Here is a 24,139-nt window from a genome sequence, read left to right as displayed (position 1 = left end):
TCGGCGGGGCCGGGCCCGCCCCGCTGCCGTCAGAGCGCGGGCGGGGCGAGGCCGTGCGCGATGGGGGCCCGCGGGCCGTGCCCGCCGCTGGCCCCGCTGCTGGCCCTGCTGGCCCTGGCGGGGCCCGCCCGAGCCCTGCAGAATGTGACCGCTCAGCTCTTCGGGCCCGAGGCCCGCGGGACCCTGGCGGCCTTCGGCGACTTCAACTCGGACAAGCAGACGGACCTGTTCGTGCTGCGCGGCGGTGAGTGCGCGGCCGGGCCGGCGGCAGGCCCGGCGCTCCGCGGGCACGGGCGGTGCGAGCTGGGCTCCTCGTCCCTCGCAGCCGAGGGGCACGACCGCGGGCGCTGCCCGCCCCGCGCGGGGGACGGCGGGGCTGGGGCTGCGGCCGGCGCTCCGGTGCGGGCTGCCCGGCCGGGAGAGGGACGGGCTGCCGGTCCCGGCGGGCTGTGCCTTACCGGCTGTGCCTTACCGGCTGCTCGTCCTCCCCCGGGCACCCGCGGCTGTGCCGGCGCGGTGGGCGCAGCATCGTTCGCAGGACGAAACTGACACTTGCTTTGCTCGCAGGTGTTTCCTGTGTGCCATACGGTATTCGGTTTGCACTAGAATGGTTCGTATAGGGCGCGTTTTTCTTTAAAGTTGAATTTCTGGTTGTGAAATAATTTAGAGGCTTCATCCTACAACTTGAATGGTCACAAACTGTTGTTTTGCTCTTGCTTTCATAATATTTTTGGAAACAAAGGTCTACATTTCACAGGTGTGGAGGGAAAATTGCACATTATCCTACTTTGAACAGTAAACGTTAAAGTGCCATGGTAGCTGTCACCTGTCACAGGTTTCTCTTCAGGCTTCAGATATGGGGAGATCTCAAATCAGGGCTTATTTTCAGTGGTCAGTGTTATTTGCAGACATTAATCTTGGAATATTTTACTTTCTTGAAGCACATTAAGATAGTAAATTTATTCTCAGATTCACCTTTTTTATTCCTTCCATCTCAGAAATGTTTTTGTAAGTAGCTTTGGTAAAGCATGAGTGACTTTCCTATCTAGTTGAGTTATTGAAATGCATGGCTCCCTGGAAATGCTCCACTGGCTCATCTACTGAAAAAATGGTCAGATTTAAAATGAATGTCTATGATAACAGATTTAAGTTTTACTTTCTTATCTCTCAGATGAGTGCATATAAAAATGTGAATAGTTATAGGTTTCAGAAATGAGATTCGTGATTCCTTTACGTCTCTAGAGCAGTACTTGATAAATCATTTTCCTGTGTGGTACTTACTGTAAAAACCAGACTGAAATAACATAGTTTAAAACATTATTTTTCATAGCTTAAGTCTTGGTGAAAAGTAACTACAGAATTCTCTCAAAACAAAAGGTAGTAGCTCTAAATAGTGGGATTGTAAACAGCATGAAGAAATGAGCACTGGACATGACACAAGACTTTGAGGAGCAGGAATATGTAAAGCAGCCCAGTCCTAATAATCCTGACCCTTAATAAAGAAATGGGGATGGTATCTTGGACCTTTGGCTGGATATATATTATAGTTCTGACCTTGCATTACTTCAGTTGAGTGAGAGTGATGTTCCATATACTCAGATACATAAAAGAACATCAGATTGTGCTCATACCTTTGTAAGAAATAGTAAACTTGCTGAATGTGAGGGGTAATCCAGATCCAGAAGTATCCCATTGCCAGACCAATTCCAGAGTACCAGGGGCCTGTGGGTTTAGTCACTTTTTGAAACTCAGAATCTACCAATAAATGGAATTGTGCATACACTTACCTGTTTTGTGAGGCTATGCATGTAACAGGTCATGCTGGTTGCTTGTTTTATGTACCAGCTCCTGGTTATGCTTGATGCCTCTGCTGGAAGTACAGGGCAGTGAGTGAGCATTCCCCTGTGTACCTGCTGTGTTTCATTGGGAAATTTGGGCAACTTCTGTGGTATTTATCTCATATATACATATATATGTGTGTGTGAGATATATGTCACACAGAAACTCAGCCTGAAGACCTCTAATCTGCATAATTGTTGTTTGTATGGAAACTGTTCCTGTTTTTTCACACACCCTCCACTGCACTGGCTTTTTTCTTACTGTCCTCTTATCTCAAAAATAATACAGAACTGCAAACAGCATTTAGGATTGATTGTAGTGGCATAGTAATTGTGTTTTCTGTTCATGTAATAAATAATTTTTAATAGTTAATTTGTTTTGACTGTTAATGAGCAATGAGCTGAAATTTTTATATCTCTATCTTTAATGAGCAAAATGTCTCATTTCTCAGTGTTGCAGCTAACTTGGAACCTGATATTTGTAAAAACACATTTGCTTCTTCATCCTGGTCGTTACTTTACCAAGTAACCAATAAAAAGGGAGGTGAGAGTGTGAGGTGGGAGCTCAGGCTGAGCAGGCAGCCCCCAGGTGTGCTGCTCCAAGCTGAGGCAGCCCCAGGCGCCTGGCCCTGGCCTTTCCCTCATCCAGGAACGTGTGCTGCAGCCCAGGCAGTGTTACTCTGGGCCTCAGCTGGCCTCCCTGGCCTCTCTGAAAGGGTCTTGGTCATTTATTCATTTGCTGGTGTGTTCTCCTCCTTGAGAGGTTTGTGGCAGGTGGCTTTGGTTTCATAGTGAGGAGCCTTGTATTCTCTGCTCTGTCACAGCTGTGAACTTTGCCACAAAACAATGCTCTGAAAAAGTACTGGAGTAGCTCAAGTTTGGCGCCTTAGAATTATTCTTTTATAGAGAATGATTTTGTGGTGCTGCAGCTGGGGTTTATTGGAGAATGAAGCAAAGAAAAAAACCTCAATTCTTACACTGTGAGCTATGTTTTACTTACAGAGGTGTGTGTGTATTGTGGTTTACAGACTTAAAATTTTATTTCATCACTGAGGTTAAAATTCCTATTTTCTTCCCTGAATTTCAGTTATTTCTGCAACATAAAATATGGGCTTTTATTTAGGTTGTCCTGAAATAATGAAATGATACTTGTATCATTGCCTCTAAATGGGGAGATGCTACAGGGAACCAAGTAAATTCTGAGTTTCCTTTCAAGTGCTTTGGACAGCTTACATGGGAAAGCAGTATCAGATCCTCCTATGTGAGACTTAGTATTAAAATAATTGCGTTAGCTTTTAAGCTTTAATTAGTTTTGTGGAACTACTGCCTATTACTTTTCCATGTGTAATATTTCTTAATTCATTACAGAAAGATTTATTTTAAGCAGAGAGAAAGTTCTAACACTAAACCCCCAAAGAAGATTTGTGACGTTAGCATTCCTTTGAGATGCAGTTGGCTTTGTGTTGAAGAAGTGCTCCTTTTGAATGAGGAGGAAGTAGTAGTGTGAGACATCTTTGAAAGTTTTTGCTGCTGTAGGGAGTGGTCATTTGTGGCAGAGTTGTTTAAATGTTGAGTTTGTATATAAGGCGTTTCCAGTCTTCCTCTGTTGCTCATGGTCTGCTTGCCTTGGCAGGAAATGAGTTGGTGATCTTTTTGGCTGACCAGAAGGAGCCCTACTTTAAGCCCCGTGTTAAGCTACCAATGAAGTAAGTATGGCTCCTCAATGCTGCCGCAGCCTGTTTGCCTTGGAAGGGCCTCTGCACTCAGTGGGAACTGCCTGCACTTGTCTGTGCTCTTGGTACCTCTTTGACTTGTTGTTCAGCTTGCCCTTTCAGCTCTAGCTCTGACCAGCTTCCTGATTCATGTCCTGATACTTTTTTGTTTGGTTGTCAGATGACAGAGTCTATGGAGATGAGTTGTGTCATTCATGTTGTTCACCAATAAGTGTTGCTTCCCACCCCGTATGGAATATTTATGGTTTAGGTTTTGTCCTCAGATTAGTGTTTAAAGTATTCATGTGTTGAAATATTTTTGCAGTTGATTTGGATCTTCAGGACTGTATTTCCTAGTGAAGCAAATTGTTATTCCATAGCATACATAGGTCTTTGTGGTGGGTAGGTTTAGTATCAATGCCAAGACATGTTTTCAGGGAAATTCATCCATTTGCTGCAGTTACTAATGGAATCCAGCCAATATAATCTGATTTAGAAGAGATGTGAAAGATGGCAGTCTGGTGTTTCTGTGTAGAGGTGTTCCTTTCTCAAGTTTACATGTGGCCTTTAAAAAACATCAGTTTTTAATAAATGTAAACTGATCTGTTTATATGTGCATATATATGTCTAGCTTTAATATCCTGTAATACTATTATGGTGATTGCTTATGAATAATGCTTACCAATGGTATTATGTTTATTAAAAGTTAAATTGCTTTTATAACTCAGCTTCATCTTCTGTATTCTACATATAAAAATTTATTTTTCCTTATTCCCTCCTGTCTGGGAAGGAACTAATTTGTTTAATGCATTAGAAAGAATCTGCTTTTAATCCTTAATGTGACCCATGTTTGTGTGTGTAAAGCAGAGTCTGAGTAGGTAAGCAATTAAAAAAAGATAGAACAAACAAAAGTAGGAAGGAGTAGTAAGACCTGGCAGAAGGTAGGAGGAAATGGCATTGTCTTTTAAAAAAATCTACCTGTGCCTGACTCCTGCTGTTTAAACAGCTCCTCTTGCCTTATGTTCTTGCTCTTGGAATGCAACCAAAAGATCTTGCTCACTGAAACACATTTTGTTTGACTGGTTCTAAACAAATGCTAGGACTTAATGAAGTGTAGATAGCATTAACAGGATATGGCTGAAGAATGTCTGATAGCTGAAGTTTAGAGTTAAAATGTCATTTTCCATAGACAAAGACAGCCTGTCAGGTGCCTTATTGAGATACTTTTGCAATAGGTAAGGACTTAATCCTAAACCAGGTTTTTGAAGGGGAAGTTTGTATTGGACCAACTGATAATCACTGTAATAATAACTGGGCAAGCCTTTGACCACACAAGTGCTTTTTACATGCACACCTTCTTACAATTATTTGCATGTGGGGGCTTTTGTTTTTAATTCCAGATCCCTCGGTGTCACCATAACCAGTGTTGTTCCTGGAGATTATGATGGAGATTCCCAAATGGATGTCCTCCTCACTACCCAGGCCCCAAGTCATGGCAAAGATGAACTTTCAGTGTTTATTTTCTGGGGACACAACCAAACGTTAGGTGAGTTGCTGAGACTGGTTCTTAGTAAGATTGTTAGACTTCTTAATTCAGAGTATTGTCAAGAAGTTACAACTCATTTTTACAGTGTAATGATTGTTTTTACCACTAAAGTAGGGATTAACACTTATTCAGCTTCACACCCATATATTATCCTGCTGTTAAACTGTGTTCAATAATTAATGAAAGAGAACAATACTTGCAGTATATTATGCAACAGATATAACCAAACATTATTCTAATTTGGCAGTACCTATTAACTGAAGAGCTGCTTCTCATGGCTTCCCCATCATGCATGTCAGCTTCACAAAGACTATCTCAGAAGATTTATCTTCAGTTTAAAATGCACAGGGAACCTGCTGTGAACTTAGTGCATCAGCTTTCAAAATCACATACCTAAACCTACCATCAGTAATAAAATATTTTTTTGAACTAAATTCATTAAAGACAGTGACACACTAAAGTGAGTATTGGAAGAAAGGTTTCTAGAGTCTCTATTGCTGAAAGTTTTCAAGACCTTTAGAACTGAGTTTTCAGGTGTCTCTTAGCAGCGTTTGAGGTATAGCTGATTCTCTCTTGGGGTAGAGTCATGGATTGTGTGAGCTATTGGGGTCTCCTCTGTTTTCTGTTGACTTTGCTAGGAAAGGGTTTGGGGAGGAATTTAGGGTTTGAACAAGCTAGCAGATAAGCAAAAGAAAATACTATTTAATCCCCAAAAACCTACTGAAGAATAATTACTATTTTAAACAAGTGTGTTACGGCATAGAGGTGAGGCAAGTTTGCCTCAGACACCATTGCTTCTGGCTTTAATCAGAGCTGAAACAAGCAACCTGGAAAAGTGCAATGGATCAAATATTAAGGGAAATAGCAGGTATCTCTAGTATTGGGAAGAATATGAGGAACTGGATGAAGTTATCCTGTTTTGTTTCAGGAAAAAACTCCCAAGTGTTGGGGGAAACACAAAGAGCATATGGGGCCTGGAGGAGGAGTCAGAGGTTAAAAATTCAGGCAGTGGTTGGTATGTGCTGAGGCCACTGGCAAGGTATGGGGTGTCTCCTTGGGTAATGAAGTGTGACAGACAAGTCAGTAGGAGGGGACTGTTGTGTGAAATGTGGAGATTGTAAAGACAAACATTGTGGAGAGAGAAGGGAAATGGGAATAATCTGGCGAGGAGTTTGGATTACAATTAAAAGTGAGGTCTAAGGTGATTAACCTGATTAGAGCTTAGTCCTCACTTCCCATTTGGAAAGTCTACCTTTATTGCTTATTTCAAATACTCAGTGTGTATAATTAAGAATGTTATTTACAGTAACAAAACATTAAACAGAAGTCAAACATACAATGAATGTTAAACTTTTAGCCTGTCTTCATCCCAGCTGTTTCAGTTTTCCTGTATCTGAGTGATTGCAGTCATACACAGATATAGGTTTCCCTGAGATCTAATGGAATAATATTTGAGGAGTTTAGTGGAGAGGGAAAAAGCCTTCAGTATTTTAACTGTAACTCATCTTTCCTGCAAAATTTCAGGAAGCCATTTAGTTATTTATATTTAGAATTGCCTTTTTTAAAAAAATCATAAACCAGATGGTTTTAAATAAATAGAGGAATTATGTCTTAGTTGAATGCAAATGTCAGAATATATTGGTAACTAAATCAAGTTAATATTTTCTGTTTTCAGATCTTAACCATAAAACTATGTTAAATAAGACTTTTCATGATGAGCCTCTAGTAATGGAGTAAGTATGACCTGTTTTTTTAGAAAACTACATTTGTACTTGTGACTAAGAGCAACTTAAATATATTTTAATGCTAAAAGTTTAAATATATGCTCTTTATCTTTTGAGAACTGGGTGGTTTGTGTAATGTCAATTGATCCAACAATAGATGATGAACCAAAATAGTTATCTTTACAATTAATGTATATGATATTATCCTGGCAATAGTAACTACATGATCTTTTAATTTCTTTCATTTCAGTACTGTGAATATTCAGAAAAAAAGCCATTCATTTCTCAGTGAATTTTGTAAAGCAAAAATCTTACTGGCTACCAATATGAGCAAATGTCCCTTTCACAATGTGCTTGGCTGTGTGTGAAATGCTGAACAGAAGTGGAGGGAAGTAGATCTGTAAGGCAAAGACAGGCAGAGTGTGAAGCACTGACAGACCTTTACTGCTACCAGCAGCTCAGACAAGAGCCAACAAATTCAGAGTCACAGCTGAGAGTGGGAAAATGTCCGAGTACAGATGAATTTAAGAGCGGGTGGTTTGAACTCCTGGGGGGACTGAGGTGGTACTGACATTGTGTTCCATTTTCAGCTTCAATGGAGACTTGATTCCTGATGTGTTTGGTGTCACCAGTGACTCGAGTAAGCCACAGATCCTGCTGGGAGGGTAAGCTGAGGGCTCAGGGCTCAGCATGGCTTTGGAACTTGGCATTGTGTATCCTCTTCCCATTAAAGTGTAGGATTTATGTGTGAATCCTCTTTCTGTCCATGGCAAACATTTAGTGACACTCTTCATCTGCTCTGAAAAGTGTTATTTTATAGGGCAAGTAGAAGTTCCATAAAAGCTGAGAAAACAGAACCACTGATAATAGACATCAGAAATAGGACAACTACTTCTGGGAACAATTAGTTCCAAGAAGTTATAGTCTCATTTGTTTAGTACAGTTTTGATATTTAGTATTATAATCTGTGTTAAGGAACTTGTGCTGCATAAAAGCTGCTTTCAGGTTGATGATGCAATAACTACTGGAACAGATCTTAGAATTAAAGGAATGGCAAAAGAAAAATCTGCAAGTGTTTGGGGTAGACTTAAAAAAACACTCTCATCTGTCTGGGAAATGATTTGTAGTGGGAAGGTTGGACACCAGAGGAAATCAAAAGCACAGGAAGTGCAGGATGTAAGAGTATTGAACTATAGGTATTAAGGAAAATATAGGGGAAGAGATTTCTGAAGTGACATAAAGCAGAGGTGACTAAGTAGCAGCACAAGTGTGCATACAAGTGGTGTCTGTATCACATCCCTTGTGTTAAGGAGTGCCTCAGGCCACTCATGGGCAGACAGAAGTTGACTGAAGCCTTATGAGATGAAATTGCAGCAAAGGGGATTAAATTTCATTATTAAAATTTCTGCTAGCCCTGAAATTTCTAGAATGGGACCAGTTATCAAGTACTGGAGTAAAAATAATGGCATACTTAAATGCTTAACAAGGACGGTACAAAGGATTATTTTTAACTGTTTTGGGTATGAATGCTGAAATCAAAGCATAACAAAAGATTGTGTCTCTGCTGGCTCAGAAGAGCCAGTCTGTAACCAAATAATATAGAGTAGCAATGTCTCTACTTAAACCAAGAACTTAAATTCTATCATTTGAAAATAAAAAAACCCTATACCTGTAGTTCCTATCTCTTTTCTTTTCCTAGGATAAATAATATTTGAATGTGTCAGTGGAAGCTATGCCCTTCTTGAGAGTGTGCTTTTGTTCATTAATCCTAACTTGAATTGTATCACCATACTTGTACTGGTTTTTCTTTCCTAGGATAAATAACATTGGAATGTGTCAGTGGAAGCTATGCCCTTCTTGACAGTGTGCTTTTGTTCATTAATCCCAACTTGAATTGTACTTGTACTGCTGGCTTATGAAACAGATTTCAGATTCACAAGGATGTTTCTGAGCATTTTACAATTACTATATATAAAATAAATTGCATGAGCTTTTGAAGAAATGGAAGAGTAGGAAAGATTTGTTTCATTTTGTTGAAGAAATTCTTTCAGGAGCTTTAAGATACAAATAAACTTATCCTAGCTCAAAGTAAGACTGAGTGCTGTAGGTAATAGCATAAGCCATGTCTTGTTCATGGAAAACAGCCTTGTCATCTGCTTAGAAAAGCACTTTTATATTGTAATCCAGAATGTTTTAAGATTTATTCTAGAGCTTTATGACTAACTTCATTGGCAGTCTTCAAGACTGAATACATAGAAAAACCTAGAGAAAATACTTAATTATTTCTTTAAGATTGTGATGCATTTTAACATTTCTAAGACTTAGCTGTGATCTTTGGGAAGTAATCAGAAGATTATTTATTTTCTTACCATAAATTAGTCAAGGAAGAAAAGGACTTCAATAAAATGTAATGTCACTGGAATAAATAAAGCAGTTCCCATGTAGTAGCAGTAATATTTCTGCCTGCTGTTGTATAGTGCACTTTGAGATTTTCCTGAGTGTTATAGCTACGGTTCAGCTAAAACACCATCATCATATCTCATGATCCAGCTGCTGTGACTTTTGAAGGATTTGTTGCACTTGAAATCACTGCTAATAGGGAGGTGTGCTGGAATTTCAGCCGTTTTTAGAACAGAAACCAGCAGGGCAAGTGTATTTATAAATAAATAAATAAATAAAAGTATCACCTGCTTGGGAAATTACATAATTAGCTAGTAGTCCATCATAATGTGGAAGTTTAATTGATGTGTTGATTTTTAGGTGAGCTGAAATAAAGTGTTATTTTCATGCAACAGGCATGAGCTGCTCTAACAGCATGTGCTTACTTCTGCTCATGTTTATTAATCAGAAAGTAAATTCCAGAAGTACTTGCAGAAGTAAAGCTGCTTGAAGAAACTGAGAAGGACAGGGATCAGTGTCTCAGGGTTTGCAGTACAGTTGGAGCCCTGGCACTAACTTTGTGAGTAGTGACACTGTTCTGTGCAAACCAAAAAAAGTTGCTTTAGAAAATTAATAAAATGGAACTGAAGCCCCTGTGCTATGAATCATCCTTCACAGAACCTTTCAAGCAATTACTGGAGTTACTTAGTATATTGTAAGCTAAGTAGGAATTTTGTCATAGTATTGGGAGAACATGCTTTCTGTCCCATTATATTTAAAGTTTCACTGTTTTTTTAAGCTATGATTATGCTCATATTTTTTAAGCTCATGATTAACAGTCCCTACACATTGATGAAATGTATTTTTATTCTTGTCTGTAGGAACTTGTCATGGCATCCTGCACTGGAAACTCAAAGTAAAATGTATATACCACACTCTCATGCCTTTATAGATTTAAATAATGACTTCACTGCTGGTAAGTCATAGAAGTGTTAGATACCATCCTAAAAATAATTATCACTAAGTGTCAATGTCATGTGTTGCAACTTCCTTCAGTAATTATATGATTTTGCTACTTCTGATTTGGGTTTTTCAGTTACTTAATTTTAATATCTATGATTTGAAAATTCTGGGTTTTAAAAAACAACTTTCAAAATAAATATCCCAATAGCATTTTCTATTTCTTGATGATAATCATAACTGCTGCTTGTTCTGAATGATGTTGTGTTCACCCTTAAAGTGTTGTTTCCTGCTCTTCACAATGCTGTACTCTAATATAGGTGGTAACTGCATCAGGGCTGCAGTTTTTCATTTGATATGGAAATAGTTAGGTAGTTTGATTCAGCAGAATGTTTTTAAGACTGGACTTAAATTTTGTTTTCAGGATTTCATTATGACTTCCTTGTATTATATTGTAGTTAGTTCTATCACTGGTACAACTAACTGTTCTCCCTTTATTTTGTTGGGGTATTTTGTCAATGTGATTCAGTTACCATGGTAAATCTGTTTATCACTTACATACCTGGCTCATATTTCCAAGCACATTTAAATATTGTGATAAACTTAATTTCTTCACACACTAAATTAATTCTGAAGTGCTTTCTCTTCTGCTAGATGTGCAATGTACATCAATTCATATATGGTAATTTTGGAAAGAGAGCTTATCTTTTTCCTGTTTAGTTGCATGGGAATGAGAGAGGAATGAGTCCATAAATTTAATTAAGATGTTTATAAATGTTGGGGATTAAGTTAATTGCTTTAGTATGCAGTCAAACCTTAATATCCAGTTCTAGCACATTGCTATGTGAAGCTGTCAAGTGGAAATTCCGACTGGAAAATTAAATATATGGCTGCTTACCATAATCAGTGTCATATAATAACCAGTTCTAACACACTTAGCTCTAGAATCCTTTTGGAAGGTTTTTTTAGTGGCATAAGCAGCAGAGATAAGTATTTCAGGTAGCATTTTAAGTTGAATACATTGAAATCTAAACTCAGAGGTGAGTAAAGGTAAGAAGTCTAAGATTCTTACATTGATTGGTCACAGACTGATCAATTTGTCAAGGTTTTTGACAGCTGCCAGACTAAAGAATGTTCCAAGAGTTGTAGTTAGTGCTGCTGCTGTGTGGAAGCTCCTCTATTAAATAGAAATGAGAGTCTGGATCTTTGTGTGGGTAGTGCTGGGAGCTTTTACAGAGTCACATCTATTTTTATATCTCAAGATGTGAGTAGAAGCTCCTGTGAAGCTCTTCCCATAAAGATCCTGACTTTTACTTTCTTGTAGCAGCAAGGCTGTGACACCTGGGGCTGAGGTACTACGTTAGGGTGTTATGTTTAGTGCTGTGGGAAGTGTTATGTTACAGGAACCTGGGAAAAATTATAAGGAAAATAATTCATTCTGACAAGAAAACTGGAGAAAGTATTACAGTATTATTATTTTTTAAAGTAATGTTTTACTTCTAAGGTGGGAATGATAATTTTTTTTTTTTTTACTGTCCCTATGAAGATGGGACTAACCAAGAATAAGACACATGTTGCTGAAAAATAGTATCAGTATATCAGATATTTCATGACTGATGTGTTTTTCCAAGAGTGCAAAAACTGGATTCCTGCCAAAATGAAAAGTTGCCAGTTGTCTAGTGCTGCCTGTGCATTTATGGCAGTTCCCTGACACCAGCTCTAGTAACTGCTTGGAAGTGGGGCTGCTGAGGAGCACAGTTCATTGTCACTGGAGTTATTAAGTTGATCCAGCTCACCATGCAGGTTTGTCAGAGCAGATGTAAGCACAGGGGAAAAGTTGACTCCTCTTTTAGTAGCAGCAGTTGTAGGCTGCCTTTAACCAAGCATGAAATTGTACCTTGAGTCTCACTGTGCCTCTTCCAAAAAATACCTGTGCAGTGTTCTCACCACGTCTGCTCTAATTTGTGGGTCTGTACAGAGCTGGGCAAGTGGCTCATAGGTAGTCAAGTGGTAGAAACTGAGGGGAAAAAGGGCAAAACAACAAAATCTGGAAGTGTGTAGGACTGGTGGGAAATGCACTGGGGCAGGCAGGGCACAGGCAGTGCTGGGTTACCAGTTTCTCCTTGGGGCCTGGCTCTGCTTGGCTCACAGGAGCTGGTGAGGAGGAGAGCGTTCTGTGACTCAGTGTTCACCCACACAGCCATTCTTCAGTGGGAACAAAGCCTCATTAAGAGCAGGGCCTTGCACATTAGAATTGTATTAATTAAAAAGGAGGCATTGACAAGATGCAGGGGAATAATCTGCCTGCTGAAATCATGTGCCCAAAACACTTAATGATCATGGGATTTGATGCTGCTGTGGGACTTTTGGACTGAAATAGTCAGGCTGTTTACTCGCAGGCAATGCTGCTGTTCATGATTATAAGGATTATAATTGCACCTAAAATGGATGGAGTGATTTTTGTTTACAAACAGATCACCGGGACATGCCATTTTACTTGTTCTTCATGGGGTTTTTTGCAGGTATTTTTAAAGATTTTTCTAATATTCTACAATATTTTGGCACTCTTTGTATTCTGTAACAGATGCAGCCAATTTGATGATTTTTAGCTGGGCTATTTTTGGCAACTCTATCATTATAAACAGCTTAGGAGATTTAAAGTGTGCTTGACATAAAACAAAAAATCCTCTCTGGGCTGAGAAGCTTTTTGCTAGTTTATTGCCTAACCCGTTTTCAACCTGCTGATATTAAACACTCAGAGCAGAGCTTTTAATTGCCACACTTCTTATGCTCTGGGTGAAATGAAGTTGAATTGTTATGATTTCATTAGACGAGAACTTGCTCATAAAGATGTGTTTAATCCCTAACAATGCTTCATGAAAGGCTAACAGTGTAAGGATTTTATAATCCAAAAATCCTCTAACCAACAAAGATAATACTAATCTTTCTTGGTAGGAGATAAACTGGACTGTTGCAGAGAGTAATGTTGCTGCTGTTTTTAAAGAAAGCATCCTCGTGCAGAAGTCTCAGCTCCCTATAGTTATTAATTCAGTAAGGAATTCTGAGTTAAACCAGGAATTTCATTAAAACCATTGCAAAAATTTGCAGTATAAAACCTTTACCAAAGGGTCTGTATGTGCTTAATGGATAAACTAAGTACCACACTTTCAAGTGTCTCTTGCATGCATATCAAGCATGTGTTGCTGCAGAGAGGAGTATCTGCTTTGCAGAGTGGCTGAGCTGGGAGGGGATTGCTGGAAATGGGCTGGTCAGGCATCCTGCCATCCCTGTCACTGCTGGGACATGGCACTGAGGCTGCAAGGTGAGCAGTAAATGTGGGGGCCCTTGTTAGAGCAGGGCTGCTGGCTGTCTAGTAATTCTTACTCACACTTGTCATCAGTTCTTTTTCACAGCTGGCTTAGGACAATAATCTCCAGCTAATAATAATAGGCTTGTCTGAACAGATTAACATCAGGTGTATTTTACAAAGCAAAAAGTCCAGGTGAGCATTTCCAAAGAAGGATGATCAAGTAAGAGGCCTGTCTTAAAAATATCACAGTTGAAATTCTAAGGATAGTGATTCTTTTGCTGTGTCACCTTTTTTCTAATTAGACAACTTAATTACTTTTATTGTAAACGTAGTAAAATGTCAGATATTCACTTAGTGCTAAAGCTGTCTTTCTAAACTTGGGGGGAAAAAAACCACGATTAATAAACCATAGATTTGTTTGCATTCAGAAATACAAGTCAGGCCCCAGAAATACAAGTCAGGGCCAGAAATCACGCCCTACAAACACTTTTAAAGTGCTCAAATGCAGGACACAAGCTGCCTTGGACTGTGAATCCCACTGTAACTTCATACTGTACATCTGTCAGTGTATCCTTGAATGCTATGAAAAATAGCTGATGTATTAAATACTCTGTGTGTCACTTGGATATGTGATTCCACAGTTTGGAAGTCCTGGTTTTACAGCTGATCTTGTGTTGAACACTAGTACGTGGTGTGTATAGTTGGAGATATTTCTGGAGCTGTTTATATAAAATGAAGGAAAAATCATAAATTTGGGTTTGGGAAAAGTAAAGTGAAAAAATCATTAGTCAGAAACAGCTTGCTGTAAGCTAATTGCTAGTCTCTTTACTGATTTTGGTAGTTAATTTTCTTATGTTGTTTTGCTTTGGGAATTTAGAAACCTAATGTACCAGAACGTTCACAATGTGTTTTCTCTTTGGTTCCCACTTAGTTTAAATGTATAAATGTAGATAGTTTTCTTCTTGCAAACCAATCACTCAAATCATGGGTGGTATTTCTGTTGTAGTCATTTAAACCTAGATTCTGAAAATAGTCTAATGCTCCATGTCAGAGTCTCTGATCATATTTTCAGTGAGTTTCCTCTTCCTGGAAGCTGGTAGTCCCCGTGCAGCTCATATTACCAGCAGAGCTGATTTTCTGCAGTAGATCTGCATTTATTCACTATTCTAATCACTGGTAAACAAAGTATCTGGTGGCATTTTAAAACTTGGGTGGGGCATGGGGGTGTGTGCATATATTTATTTGAAGTCAGTTTGTTCTCTCTGGGTCTGCCCCCTCCCTTACATTTCTCCCAAACAAATATTCCGTAAAGCCATGTCACTGTGTTGTTCCTTGAGCAGGTACAATTTTTTAAATTTCTTAACTGTTTTTACCTCTGATAGCAGAGCTTACCTCTGAGTTTACAGCAAATCATGGAGGCAAAAAATGTATCATGTAAGATAGGATATATTTCAGAGGACTTCAGTTTGTAAAGTTTTGTTTGTTTTTCATTACTTCTGCTCTTTACGTGTTTGTTGTATCTAATTAAAAATGCTTTGTGTGATGTGATTCCCTGTCAGCCCCCCTTCCTCCACTTGCTCCTTCCCAGTGTTCAATACCACAGGAAGTTGCAGCTCATAAAATCAAACCCAGAGCAGGGTTTAGCTGCATCTCCTCCTGCTGCTGGGGCTGGGCTGCCTTTGCTGATGGCTCCTCTTGCTCACAGCTTTCCTTGCAGAGAGAACCAAAGGATGGGTAGAGATCATTAGAGAAAAGAAAGAGCTTTAGGTTTAACTTCTTTTTGCCTAATCTTTCTAAAGGAGCCCATAATCTCTGCTATCTGCTTAGCAGTTTTAATTTTAAAATTGCCATTATGAAGTGTCTCAAAAGCTATTCCTTTTGCAATTTTTAATTATATACTGATCTAGTTACATGCACTGGGGAGTTATATTATATTTTTATGGGAATCAATAACTTAATACAGGTGAGAAGTAAATTGGTTCTGCCCCAAATAGCATTTTGTTGAGAAAACATAAATGTGAAAATGGGTTCTGAAAGCACTCTTGAGGGGTATTATTTTCTGTTCCTTGAAACAGTGTTGTTGCCCATATTCTGAAAATAAAGAGCACTTTTTGTCTGAAAGCTCATGTTTAACAGCAAGTGCTGTACAACCAAAGGTGCTAACAACCACCTGCTCTGTGTGTTCAGCAGCAGAAATCTTAAGTATAAATTAGATTTAAAGTTCTCCAGTTAAGCAAAACTTTTAAATTAATATATATTCATTCCATAGGAATTTTTAATAATGAAGGGGATTGTAGTGCTTAGTTGTGTTGTTTATCGTTGTTTATCACCTGGTTTACTAAATAGTTCCAGTAAATACTTGATAAATTTCGAAAGAGCCATTTGAACAGAATAAGTTCACAATCTCTTATTATAAGCACATTTCTTAAAAATTTACCAACACAGATTAGCTTGTTTGGAACATATGAAGTCTTTCTGTTTTACTGAAGTTTTTCAGAGTAGGAAGTTACTGTTTCATTTAATTAGCACCAAAAATTAATGTAGATGTACATCATTTGCTCTAGGACAGCATAATGCCACTTTGACAAATCTGAATACCACGTGTAGAGGGTTTTTCTACCTGAATGAAAAACTTAGGAACAGAAGGATGAAATTTGTAAGATTTTGTTTCCTATTTTGATGTAGTAAAGAAATAAAACTGACTATATCTAACTTTTTTGTATAAAATTAGGTTTATGCATAGTAGAAGTATTGTACAACTAATATTGTGTAGTTACAGCCAAAAACATTGTAGATAATGTTTGGTTTTAAATACTTTTTTCCTACCAGTGTTCAATCTGTAATGTAAATAGAGAAAAGTTATCTTTTATTTTGCCTTGGGGTTTAAGGCATTTAATGATTTTAATATGGTTGTTACATTACCATTCTGTCAACACACTGCAAAGCAGAGATTTTTAATTCAGCACATTATTTACATATAGATAAAGCAGGCACTTTTATCTCTAAAAGTAACTCCTGGTTAGAGAATATGCACAGACACCCCTGTTCTTCCACATTGATGATATAATTTTTAGGCATGTTTGAAGTGTACACATAAGTGTTCTAATTGGGTACTGCCTTGTCTGTGACAATAGTGTTTATAATAAGGGCACTTTCCTCCCTTCCTTTATGACCTTAAACTTCTGAAGTAAACATGAAATCAAGCAGTAACTTAATGTTGCTTGTACCCTGGTGGCTTCTCAAGAGAGTCAGATGCTGGGGGGGTTTTATTCTGACATAAAGCCCTCTGACATTAAACAGAAAGGTCAAAACAGTCATTAGTGAAATGAATGCTCCATCTAAAAATAGCACTATTTTTATAACACTCAAAAGTGACAGAAAACAACAAGGGTAATCAGAAGTGAACTTGGAGCAGGTTCTGTATAGTTAGGTTTTATTGCAATTTCTAGTTTTAGTAAGTAAAATCAGGGGACGTAGGGTGAGACTGCACCCTTTTTCACCCTGACCTGTTTTATTTACTGTTGATTAAAAGATTGATTGAAACTAGGCAGTTTGAAACCCGTTTCAGAATTACCAGCTGGGGTGCTGTTGTTGCTGTTTTCCTTACTAGCTCTTGCTGCCTTTCTCAGCCAGCCATCAGCAGAGGCTGGGGATTCTGGAATCCTTCCCTTCCATTGTGCCTCTGGACTATGGCCAGTGTTTGGGTGCTCAGCTGAGAGCAGGGGGCCAAATCCGGAATGGGTGCACAGGGAGGGGAAGAGAGGTGAAAAAGAAATCCAGGCTGAAGGCAGAGAATTTAGTTGGAGATGGTGAGGAGCAAACCCTGGATGAATTTCTGCAAAAAGAGCATGTTCATTTCAGATGGCCTTGAAGTTCTTAGAGGAGGACTGACCTAATGGTGTGTGGAGTAAGGGAAGCATAGCTGCTTAAGTCTTGGGTTGAGAGGAGTCTAGGAATGCCTGTGTGAGAAAAACCATGGGATATGGATCAGGGCTGGACCTGCTGTTGGGTGTAGAAGTGGGTGGTTGGAAACTACCTATATGTTTATTTCTGCAGCAAAAAGATTTGCAGGAAAAGTAGAAATGCTTTCATGTTTAAGGGGTTTGAATGCTGTCCTGGATTTTCATCTGTCTTTTTTTTGTATTTCCTTTGTCGTGATCCATAAGCTGTTGCAATTATCAGAGAATGGTTTGGGTTAGAAGGTGTCTTAGATCTCATCCAGTTACAACCCCCTGCCATGGGCAGGACACCTTCCACTATCCCAGATTGCTCCAGCCCCATTCAAGCTGGCCTTGGACACTGCCAGGGATGGGGCAGCCACAGCTTCTCTGGGCAGCATGTGCAGGCCTCACCACTCTGACAGGGAAGAATTTCTTCCTTATTTCTAACCTAAACCTGCTTTCTTTCAGCCTAAGGCCATTCCCCCTTGTCCTCTCTGTGCATGTCCTTGTCCAAAGCCCCTCCCCAGAACTCTTTATGTCCTGAAAAGGGCTCTAGGCTTTTTCCTCCAGACTGGGAGCCCCAGCTCCCAGCCTGTCTCCACAGGAGAGGTGCTGCTGCCCTGGGATCAGTTTGGTCAGGCACTGGGTTCTCAGCAGCTGCTTCTCTTCAGTGCAGCTCTCTGGTTCCCAAGCCCCACGGCACAAAAGCTGTGCTCTTGCTGCCCAGGATGGGCCACCACAGACAGCAGTAGTTAGGTAAAGCTCCTTTAGGTACATTGCACAAACATTGCCAAAAATGTAGCTAGCTCAAGATGGGATATGCTGTGATCAAATTACAATTTTAATGTTTGTGGCTGTGTCTGGGGTGTCTTGGACATTGATACAGGGTAGTTCTAAGTGCACTAAATAAACTCAGTGCAGTCTAGCCAGCCAAGTTTTATGTTGCTTTCGGGGGAGATTTTTCAGTCTTCAGTGGGCCATATGTTGATACAGTGTCAAAATTCCCTGATACTATCAAATGAAGATGGATGGAAGTGCTGTGCTTCCTCTGTAACAAGCTGTAGGTTATTGGAGTTAACAGCACCATACTCAAATAGTTTTCTTTTACAGGCAGAAACATACATTCTAATAATCTCTTTCCTTTTTTTGTAAGAATGAATGCTGAATTCAGTATTTTTTCTATATATATATTAACTGGGATCAGATGTAGCAGAGCTGGGATAGCAGCATCTTATGACTAAGCCAGTTAAATTAAATTATAGCCAAATTTGCTCACCAACTCACTTTTTAGGGTAAGTTGTGAGTAAAATGCTAATACACAGTGGTTTTGTGTTGCAGCATTATGATACCTTCTGTATTAAGTGTCTGGTGTGTATTTTAGTTGATTTTCAGTGTTGATCTAAAATGCTGGGTAACCTCCATGCTTCTCAGGCTGTTGAATTTTGTTGATGAATATTCCAATTACTTATGTTGTATTTATGTTAATCACTGGCTGTTAAATCCAAAATAGGAAAGTGTATTTAAATGTGAACACACTTTACTTTGCATTTGTTTAAGAGAAAGGTTTCCTCTCAGGCAGTATTGGTTTTTTACTTCTATCCATTCTCTTGGGCCATGGGTGCTGCATCTCAGGAAATCTGCCCGGGTGTGAAAACAAGATCTTCCCCCATCCCAACTACTGAGTATTTTCCTTATCTTTGCTGCATCATGTCACAAATTAAGGATGCAAGAAATGCCCTGCAGGCTTAGTCTAGTGGTCCATCCAGCTAGCTCAATATTCTTTCCCTGGCAGCAGCAGCAAAGTGGATTTTTTTCCTCTTCCTGTTTCATATTTCCATTTTTATATCTACAGAATCTACAACTACCCTAGGGCTGTTAAAGGTACCCCCTTGCCTGTAGTTTTTAGCATCCCTTCGTGTACCTGTTTTCTGGTAAAACCATCACTTTTGTATCCTGTAAATATAATTGCTTGTTGAGCTCCAGATTAGTTGGTTTAATAACCTCAGGTTGGAAATATCTCTCACTATGGTGCTGTTAGGGTAATAAGAATTTGAACAGCTCTCAATACTTTGTCTGTGCTTTTTAAACTTAGAGATCTTTATGGAATATATTCTGTTTCTTACAGCTGAAATTGCAACCTGAACTGCCTTCCAAAGGCAGTGTGCAGCATATCTACAGACAAGTGACTTTTTCTGAGCATATTTACTATGATAGGCATTCCTTGTAGGAGCAAGGGGCTGAGTTTTCTTGATACAGCCAGAAGCAAAACAGAAATGTTGCAGTTTTCAAACGTGATTAGTGTACTGTAATACAAAAAGTGTAGACGAGTTGTGTATATCTTCATTGTTGTGTAACCCCAGTACTGATCATACAGATACGAATGCATTTGTTGGCTCCATCTGTTCTCCTGCACTCTTACATATTTAAGAATTTAGTAATAACAGACATTGAAAGCAGTAAGAGTGAGGAGGGAGATATGTTGTGGACACCATTCCTTTGGAAAGGAAACACTTGCAAGGATTCTTTGCTATGGCTGTTAGGTAGTTATTTATAAAGTGCACAGATTCTTACTTATTGCCTCGGAGATGCTCTTGGGGTCAAAAACTTATATAACCAAACCAGAAAGAATCATAAAGTAAGGCAGGTTGAAAGTAACATTTGGGAATTAACTGATCTAGAACACTGTTCCAGACAGGACTTATGTTTTCTTGCACATTCCTTTCGCAAACTTGGGAGAAAACACTGGTAATTCTGAACTGTACAAATTTGTGAGTAGTTATTTCTAGTGTCTAAATTGCATCACCTTTTTATACTGTTGTTGCAAAGAAATGCTTTTGTTTCACTTGGTTTGAAATCTCTGACATTCTTGATCAAAATGAATAATTACTTGTAAATATTAACAATTTGATTTGGTTTCAGTGAAAGAGAGTTTAATCCCAGAAACATGCATGAGCATTTCAAATCTGTAGCTTCTAAGAAGGCTTAAGGATAAGAAAGAGGACAATTGGCAATAAGGTACCAGTGGAACTGGCTCAGAGGGCTCTAGAACTAGAGGTGGTGGTGTTGTACCTGTATTAAGTTGTCCTATGGGAAATCACAGCTTGTTCCTTTAATGCAGCAGCAGCGTGGCAGCAGCTCCTCTACACTATTTTTAGAAGATTATCTGCTCTCTTAGCCTGCCTTTGCATTTTGCCAGTGCAGTGTGACATTACAGCAGCCTTGGAAGTGCTCTGTTGTGTTGGTTCTATTTGTTCTGTACAGTGGTTAGGAAAAAGGAGATGGAGGAGTACATGGAGAGGAGCAGAGAGCAAAAGTAATTTACTGACTTTAAAGAGAAGCTGATCTGGGAGAGGGATTTCAGTGCAAAACAGGAATGTTGCTGAATGGAATTGTCTTTAAGCTGCTGGGGAGAAAGGCAGTGCAGGGTCCTGCACCTGGGCAGGAGCAACCCCAGCACAGGCTGGGCGTGATGGGGCACAGCTCTGAGAAGGGCCTGGAGGTCCTGGTGGACAGCAGGAGCCAGCACCGTGTCCTTGTGACTGTGAGGCCAATGAGATCCTGGGGGCTTTAAGAAGAGCACTGGAGCAGGTCAGGGAGGTGACCCTGCCCCTCTGCTCAGCCCTGGTGAGGATCAGCTGCAGTGCTGTGCCCAGCTCTGGGCTCCTCAGTACCAGAGACCTGCAGCTCCTGGAGCGGGGCCAGCCGAGGGTGACACAGATGGTGAAGGGACACGAGCATCTCTGGTGAGGAAAGGCTGAGGGAGCTGGGGCAAGTTCTAGCATGGTGGCATTGGGTGAGTTCTGCCTGGTGTTGGCAGCTGTGCTGGGACAGAGTCCCAAAATGTGGGTAAACAGCATTAGCAGAGGGAATGCTGAGTTACTGCTGGCCAGGGTCTCCCGTTGCACCGAGGGCTGTCTCAGCACTGAGGGTGGGAGGGCAGCTCTGCAGTGAGACCTGGAGGCAGAGAGTGCTGGGGAGAGGTTGCAGTGCAGACAGGATGGCTGAGGGTCACCCAGCCTGCCCCAGCTGGGGAGCAAACGCTCATCCTTGGCTGGCATTTCAGTACAACACTTCAGAGCCTGTTCTAGCATAACCTGGGAGCAGCAGAGCCCAGAGCTCAGAGTAAATTTTAGTACAAGTACAGCAAGGGCCCTACTTGAAATGATTATTTAAACCTCAAATACTTTTTTTTTTTTTTAAGATATAGTGGCATTTTGACCTGAAGGAAAATTTGTTAGAGCAACATGAAATAACAGAAGCCTTTTCTGCCCCTGTGAACGTACTGGATTTTTTAATGTTGTTCTGGCTTATATTGATAGTAATCAACAGTATTGCACAAGCTTCCTTCTAGATGCAAAGTTAATATTTGAAAATATAAGTTTTCTACCTTACATTTATACTGTCTTCAGATTATTTTCATTAGTTCTGTTCACCTTCAGGAAGTCCTTAAGTATGACTGTAATTCATTCCAATGAAGCACACACTATCATGCTTTTCATGTGTATGCTGTAAAGGAAATGGCCATTTCAGATATTCAGAGGAATAAAATTAAATGGTAGAGCTTTTAAGCTCTAAGTTGGGGGAGAGAAATCTATAACAAGAATCTTTGTTGTTTTTTGTGTGTTGTTTTTGTTGTGTTTTTGTGTGGGGTTTTTGTTTGGGTTTTTCTTGTTAGGTGTGGGGAGGTTTCTAGTTTTGTGGTTGTTGTTTGTTGCTGGGTTTTTTCCCCTGGAAGACAATGTCCCTTATTGTGCTATTTGAAATTCTCTGTACAGCTATCTTCCTGCTTATTCAGTAAAATACCTCAGGGTAAAGCATTAATATTCTCTTTTTTTTTCTTTTTCCTGCAAAGTAACCATTGTGTTCTAGCTCAAAGAATGGCAGTTGAAATTGCAGGGAGGGAGGAGACAAAGAAAAAGAAAACAGGTGTTTAAATCTTAAAGAGTAGTTTTCTTAAATCTGGATTTCTTAACAGTGGACTTAATTTTTAATTTTTTTTTTTCCTCAACGTCCACTTTTTTTTAATAAAAGCTTTTTCTTCCCATTTTCCTCATTTGGGGACTTTTCTAAAAGGCAGCAAATAAGCTTCTCTTTAGGCCTTGCCAGATACATCCTTTGAAGCTCTATTTTGCACTGTTTTGATGTTTTAAAGAATTTTAGTGTATAGGAAGCCAGAAATATTTCTCCATCTACTTTTCTTCTCCTGTCAACAGTGAGTCTGTTGCTTAATTCAACATATCCCAAATAAAAGGCTAGTTGATATTTATTGATATCTATTTATACAAAAGAGTACAAGACATGAAAATAATATTGAGGGCTGTGGTTTTAGTCTTTCCTACTTAATATATCACTAGAAGATAATGTATTTATAACGTATATAGGTAATACTTGTAAAATTATATCTGTTTACTAAGTGATCAGATATTTATGAGTGTAGTCTACTGTTAAATATCTCATTTCTCTTATATTTTCCTCACAGATTTGTTCCTTACCACATCACCAAATTCCAAATCCATTCAATTTGAGACATGGGTAAATAAGGTAAGAGAGAAAACACAAATAACCATTCTGTTGAAACACAGACAAGTTATAAACCCCAAAGAGTTATCTTCTGACATTTATGGTGATTTCTAGATAGAAGACTGATCAGTTTGGTTTTATTCTTGCTGTCTGAAAGATTTTTTTTTTTTTAAGTGGGCTTTGTTAGATACATGACTCCAGGTCTTGGGTAAGATTTTCTGGGACAGAGGTTCAAAATGTCACTTCTGGCTGTTACAATACATGCATGAATTATGTTTGAGGAAATCAAGTCCTGTGTTTACTAAATATCATAACTGAAATTCAGGGTGGAGGAGTAATAGATCAAGGGATTAATAATTTATTGAGATTCTGCTTCTGTATTGTCTAACCTGGCCAGGGGCATCCTTTGTACCTTGTTATCCAAAAGGACTAGAGCTGTAAGTTCACTTTTTAATGATGATAGAAAGTGCTCAGTGTGTTTCTTATTAGTTAAGGGATGAGTTTTTGAGGGTTTGCCTGCAAATTAATCCATCAGATCACAGTGAGTCACTGCAGAACAGAGTCTTGTGTGAGATAACCTGGCCATCTTCTCCCAGGCAAGAGTAATGAAAGCACTGAGTCATGAATCCTGTATTTACAGCTTTAGGTAGACTTTAAAAATCATTGGCTGTTGAATGTTTGTAAGTACATAAGGTGTTTGTCCTGTTAATGGGGTTTCTTTGAATTCTCTTACCAGTTTTTGAACTCGTATTCTAAATATAATCCTGCAATATAAATTTTATATTGATAGATTTGCTTATCTTTAGAAAGAAAGAATTCTGTTCTTTGGAATCAATCAACCCAGGAAAATCAGTCATACACGTAAAATGCTTGGACATGTGTATGAAACTACAAATAGCTTAACTGATCCATTAAAAGCTGGTAAACTGCTCTTTGTAGGAAACATAATTCCCTTCATTGATGCACTATGAAATGCTTTTTAAATATTTGCCTAAAGAAGATATGCTTTTAGGGCCAACTAAGGGCCTCTTCTATTTCACTGCATGGAAATGCATCAATATTAATTTTTCTCATCAGAATCACTATACATTCTATGTCAAGGTGAAGATATATAGTCATGCAGTTCAAACAGCACCAACTGTGTACAGAGTTGCATTGAAGCCCACAAAGCAAAGGTGACATGAGTCACGTTGGGTATGGATAACTCTG

The 24,139-nt window shown here is 39.2% G+C and overlaps 1 protein-coding gene across 1 annotated transcript in view; it reads left to right on the top strand.

Moving 5' to 3' along the window:
• Positions 1-18: 18 nt before the first annotated feature.
• Positions 19-24,139, top strand: part of ITFG1 (integrin alpha FG-GAP repeat containing 1) — a 71,998-nt gene continuing 47,877 nt past the window's right edge. The window contains exons 1-7 of the mRNA XM_041400628.1: positions 19-244; positions 3,472-3,544; positions 4,951-5,096; positions 6,772-6,829; positions 7,411-7,485; positions 10,081-10,175; positions 22,890-22,951. Of these exons, the coding sequence (XP_041256562.1) occupies positions 61-244; positions 3,472-3,544; positions 4,951-5,096; positions 6,772-6,829; positions 7,411-7,485; positions 10,081-10,175; positions 22,890-22,951 (693 nt within the window). The 5' untranslated portion in view covers positions 19-60. The remainder of the gene's footprint in view (positions 245-3,471; positions 3,545-4,950; positions 5,097-6,771; positions 6,830-7,410; positions 7,486-10,080; positions 10,176-22,889; positions 22,952-24,139) is intronic.

The sequence above is a fragment of the Onychostruthus taczanowskii genome, unplaced genomic scaffold, assembly GCF_017590055.1.
Source record: "Onychostruthus taczanowskii isolate IOZ18803 unplaced genomic scaffold, ASM1759005v1 scaffold18, whole genome shotgun sequence".
In the NCBI taxonomy this organism is placed as follows: Eukaryota; Metazoa; Chordata; class Aves; order Passeriformes; family Passeridae; genus Onychostruthus; species Onychostruthus taczanowskii.
This window is presented reverse-complemented; position numbering and strand designations above follow the sequence as displayed.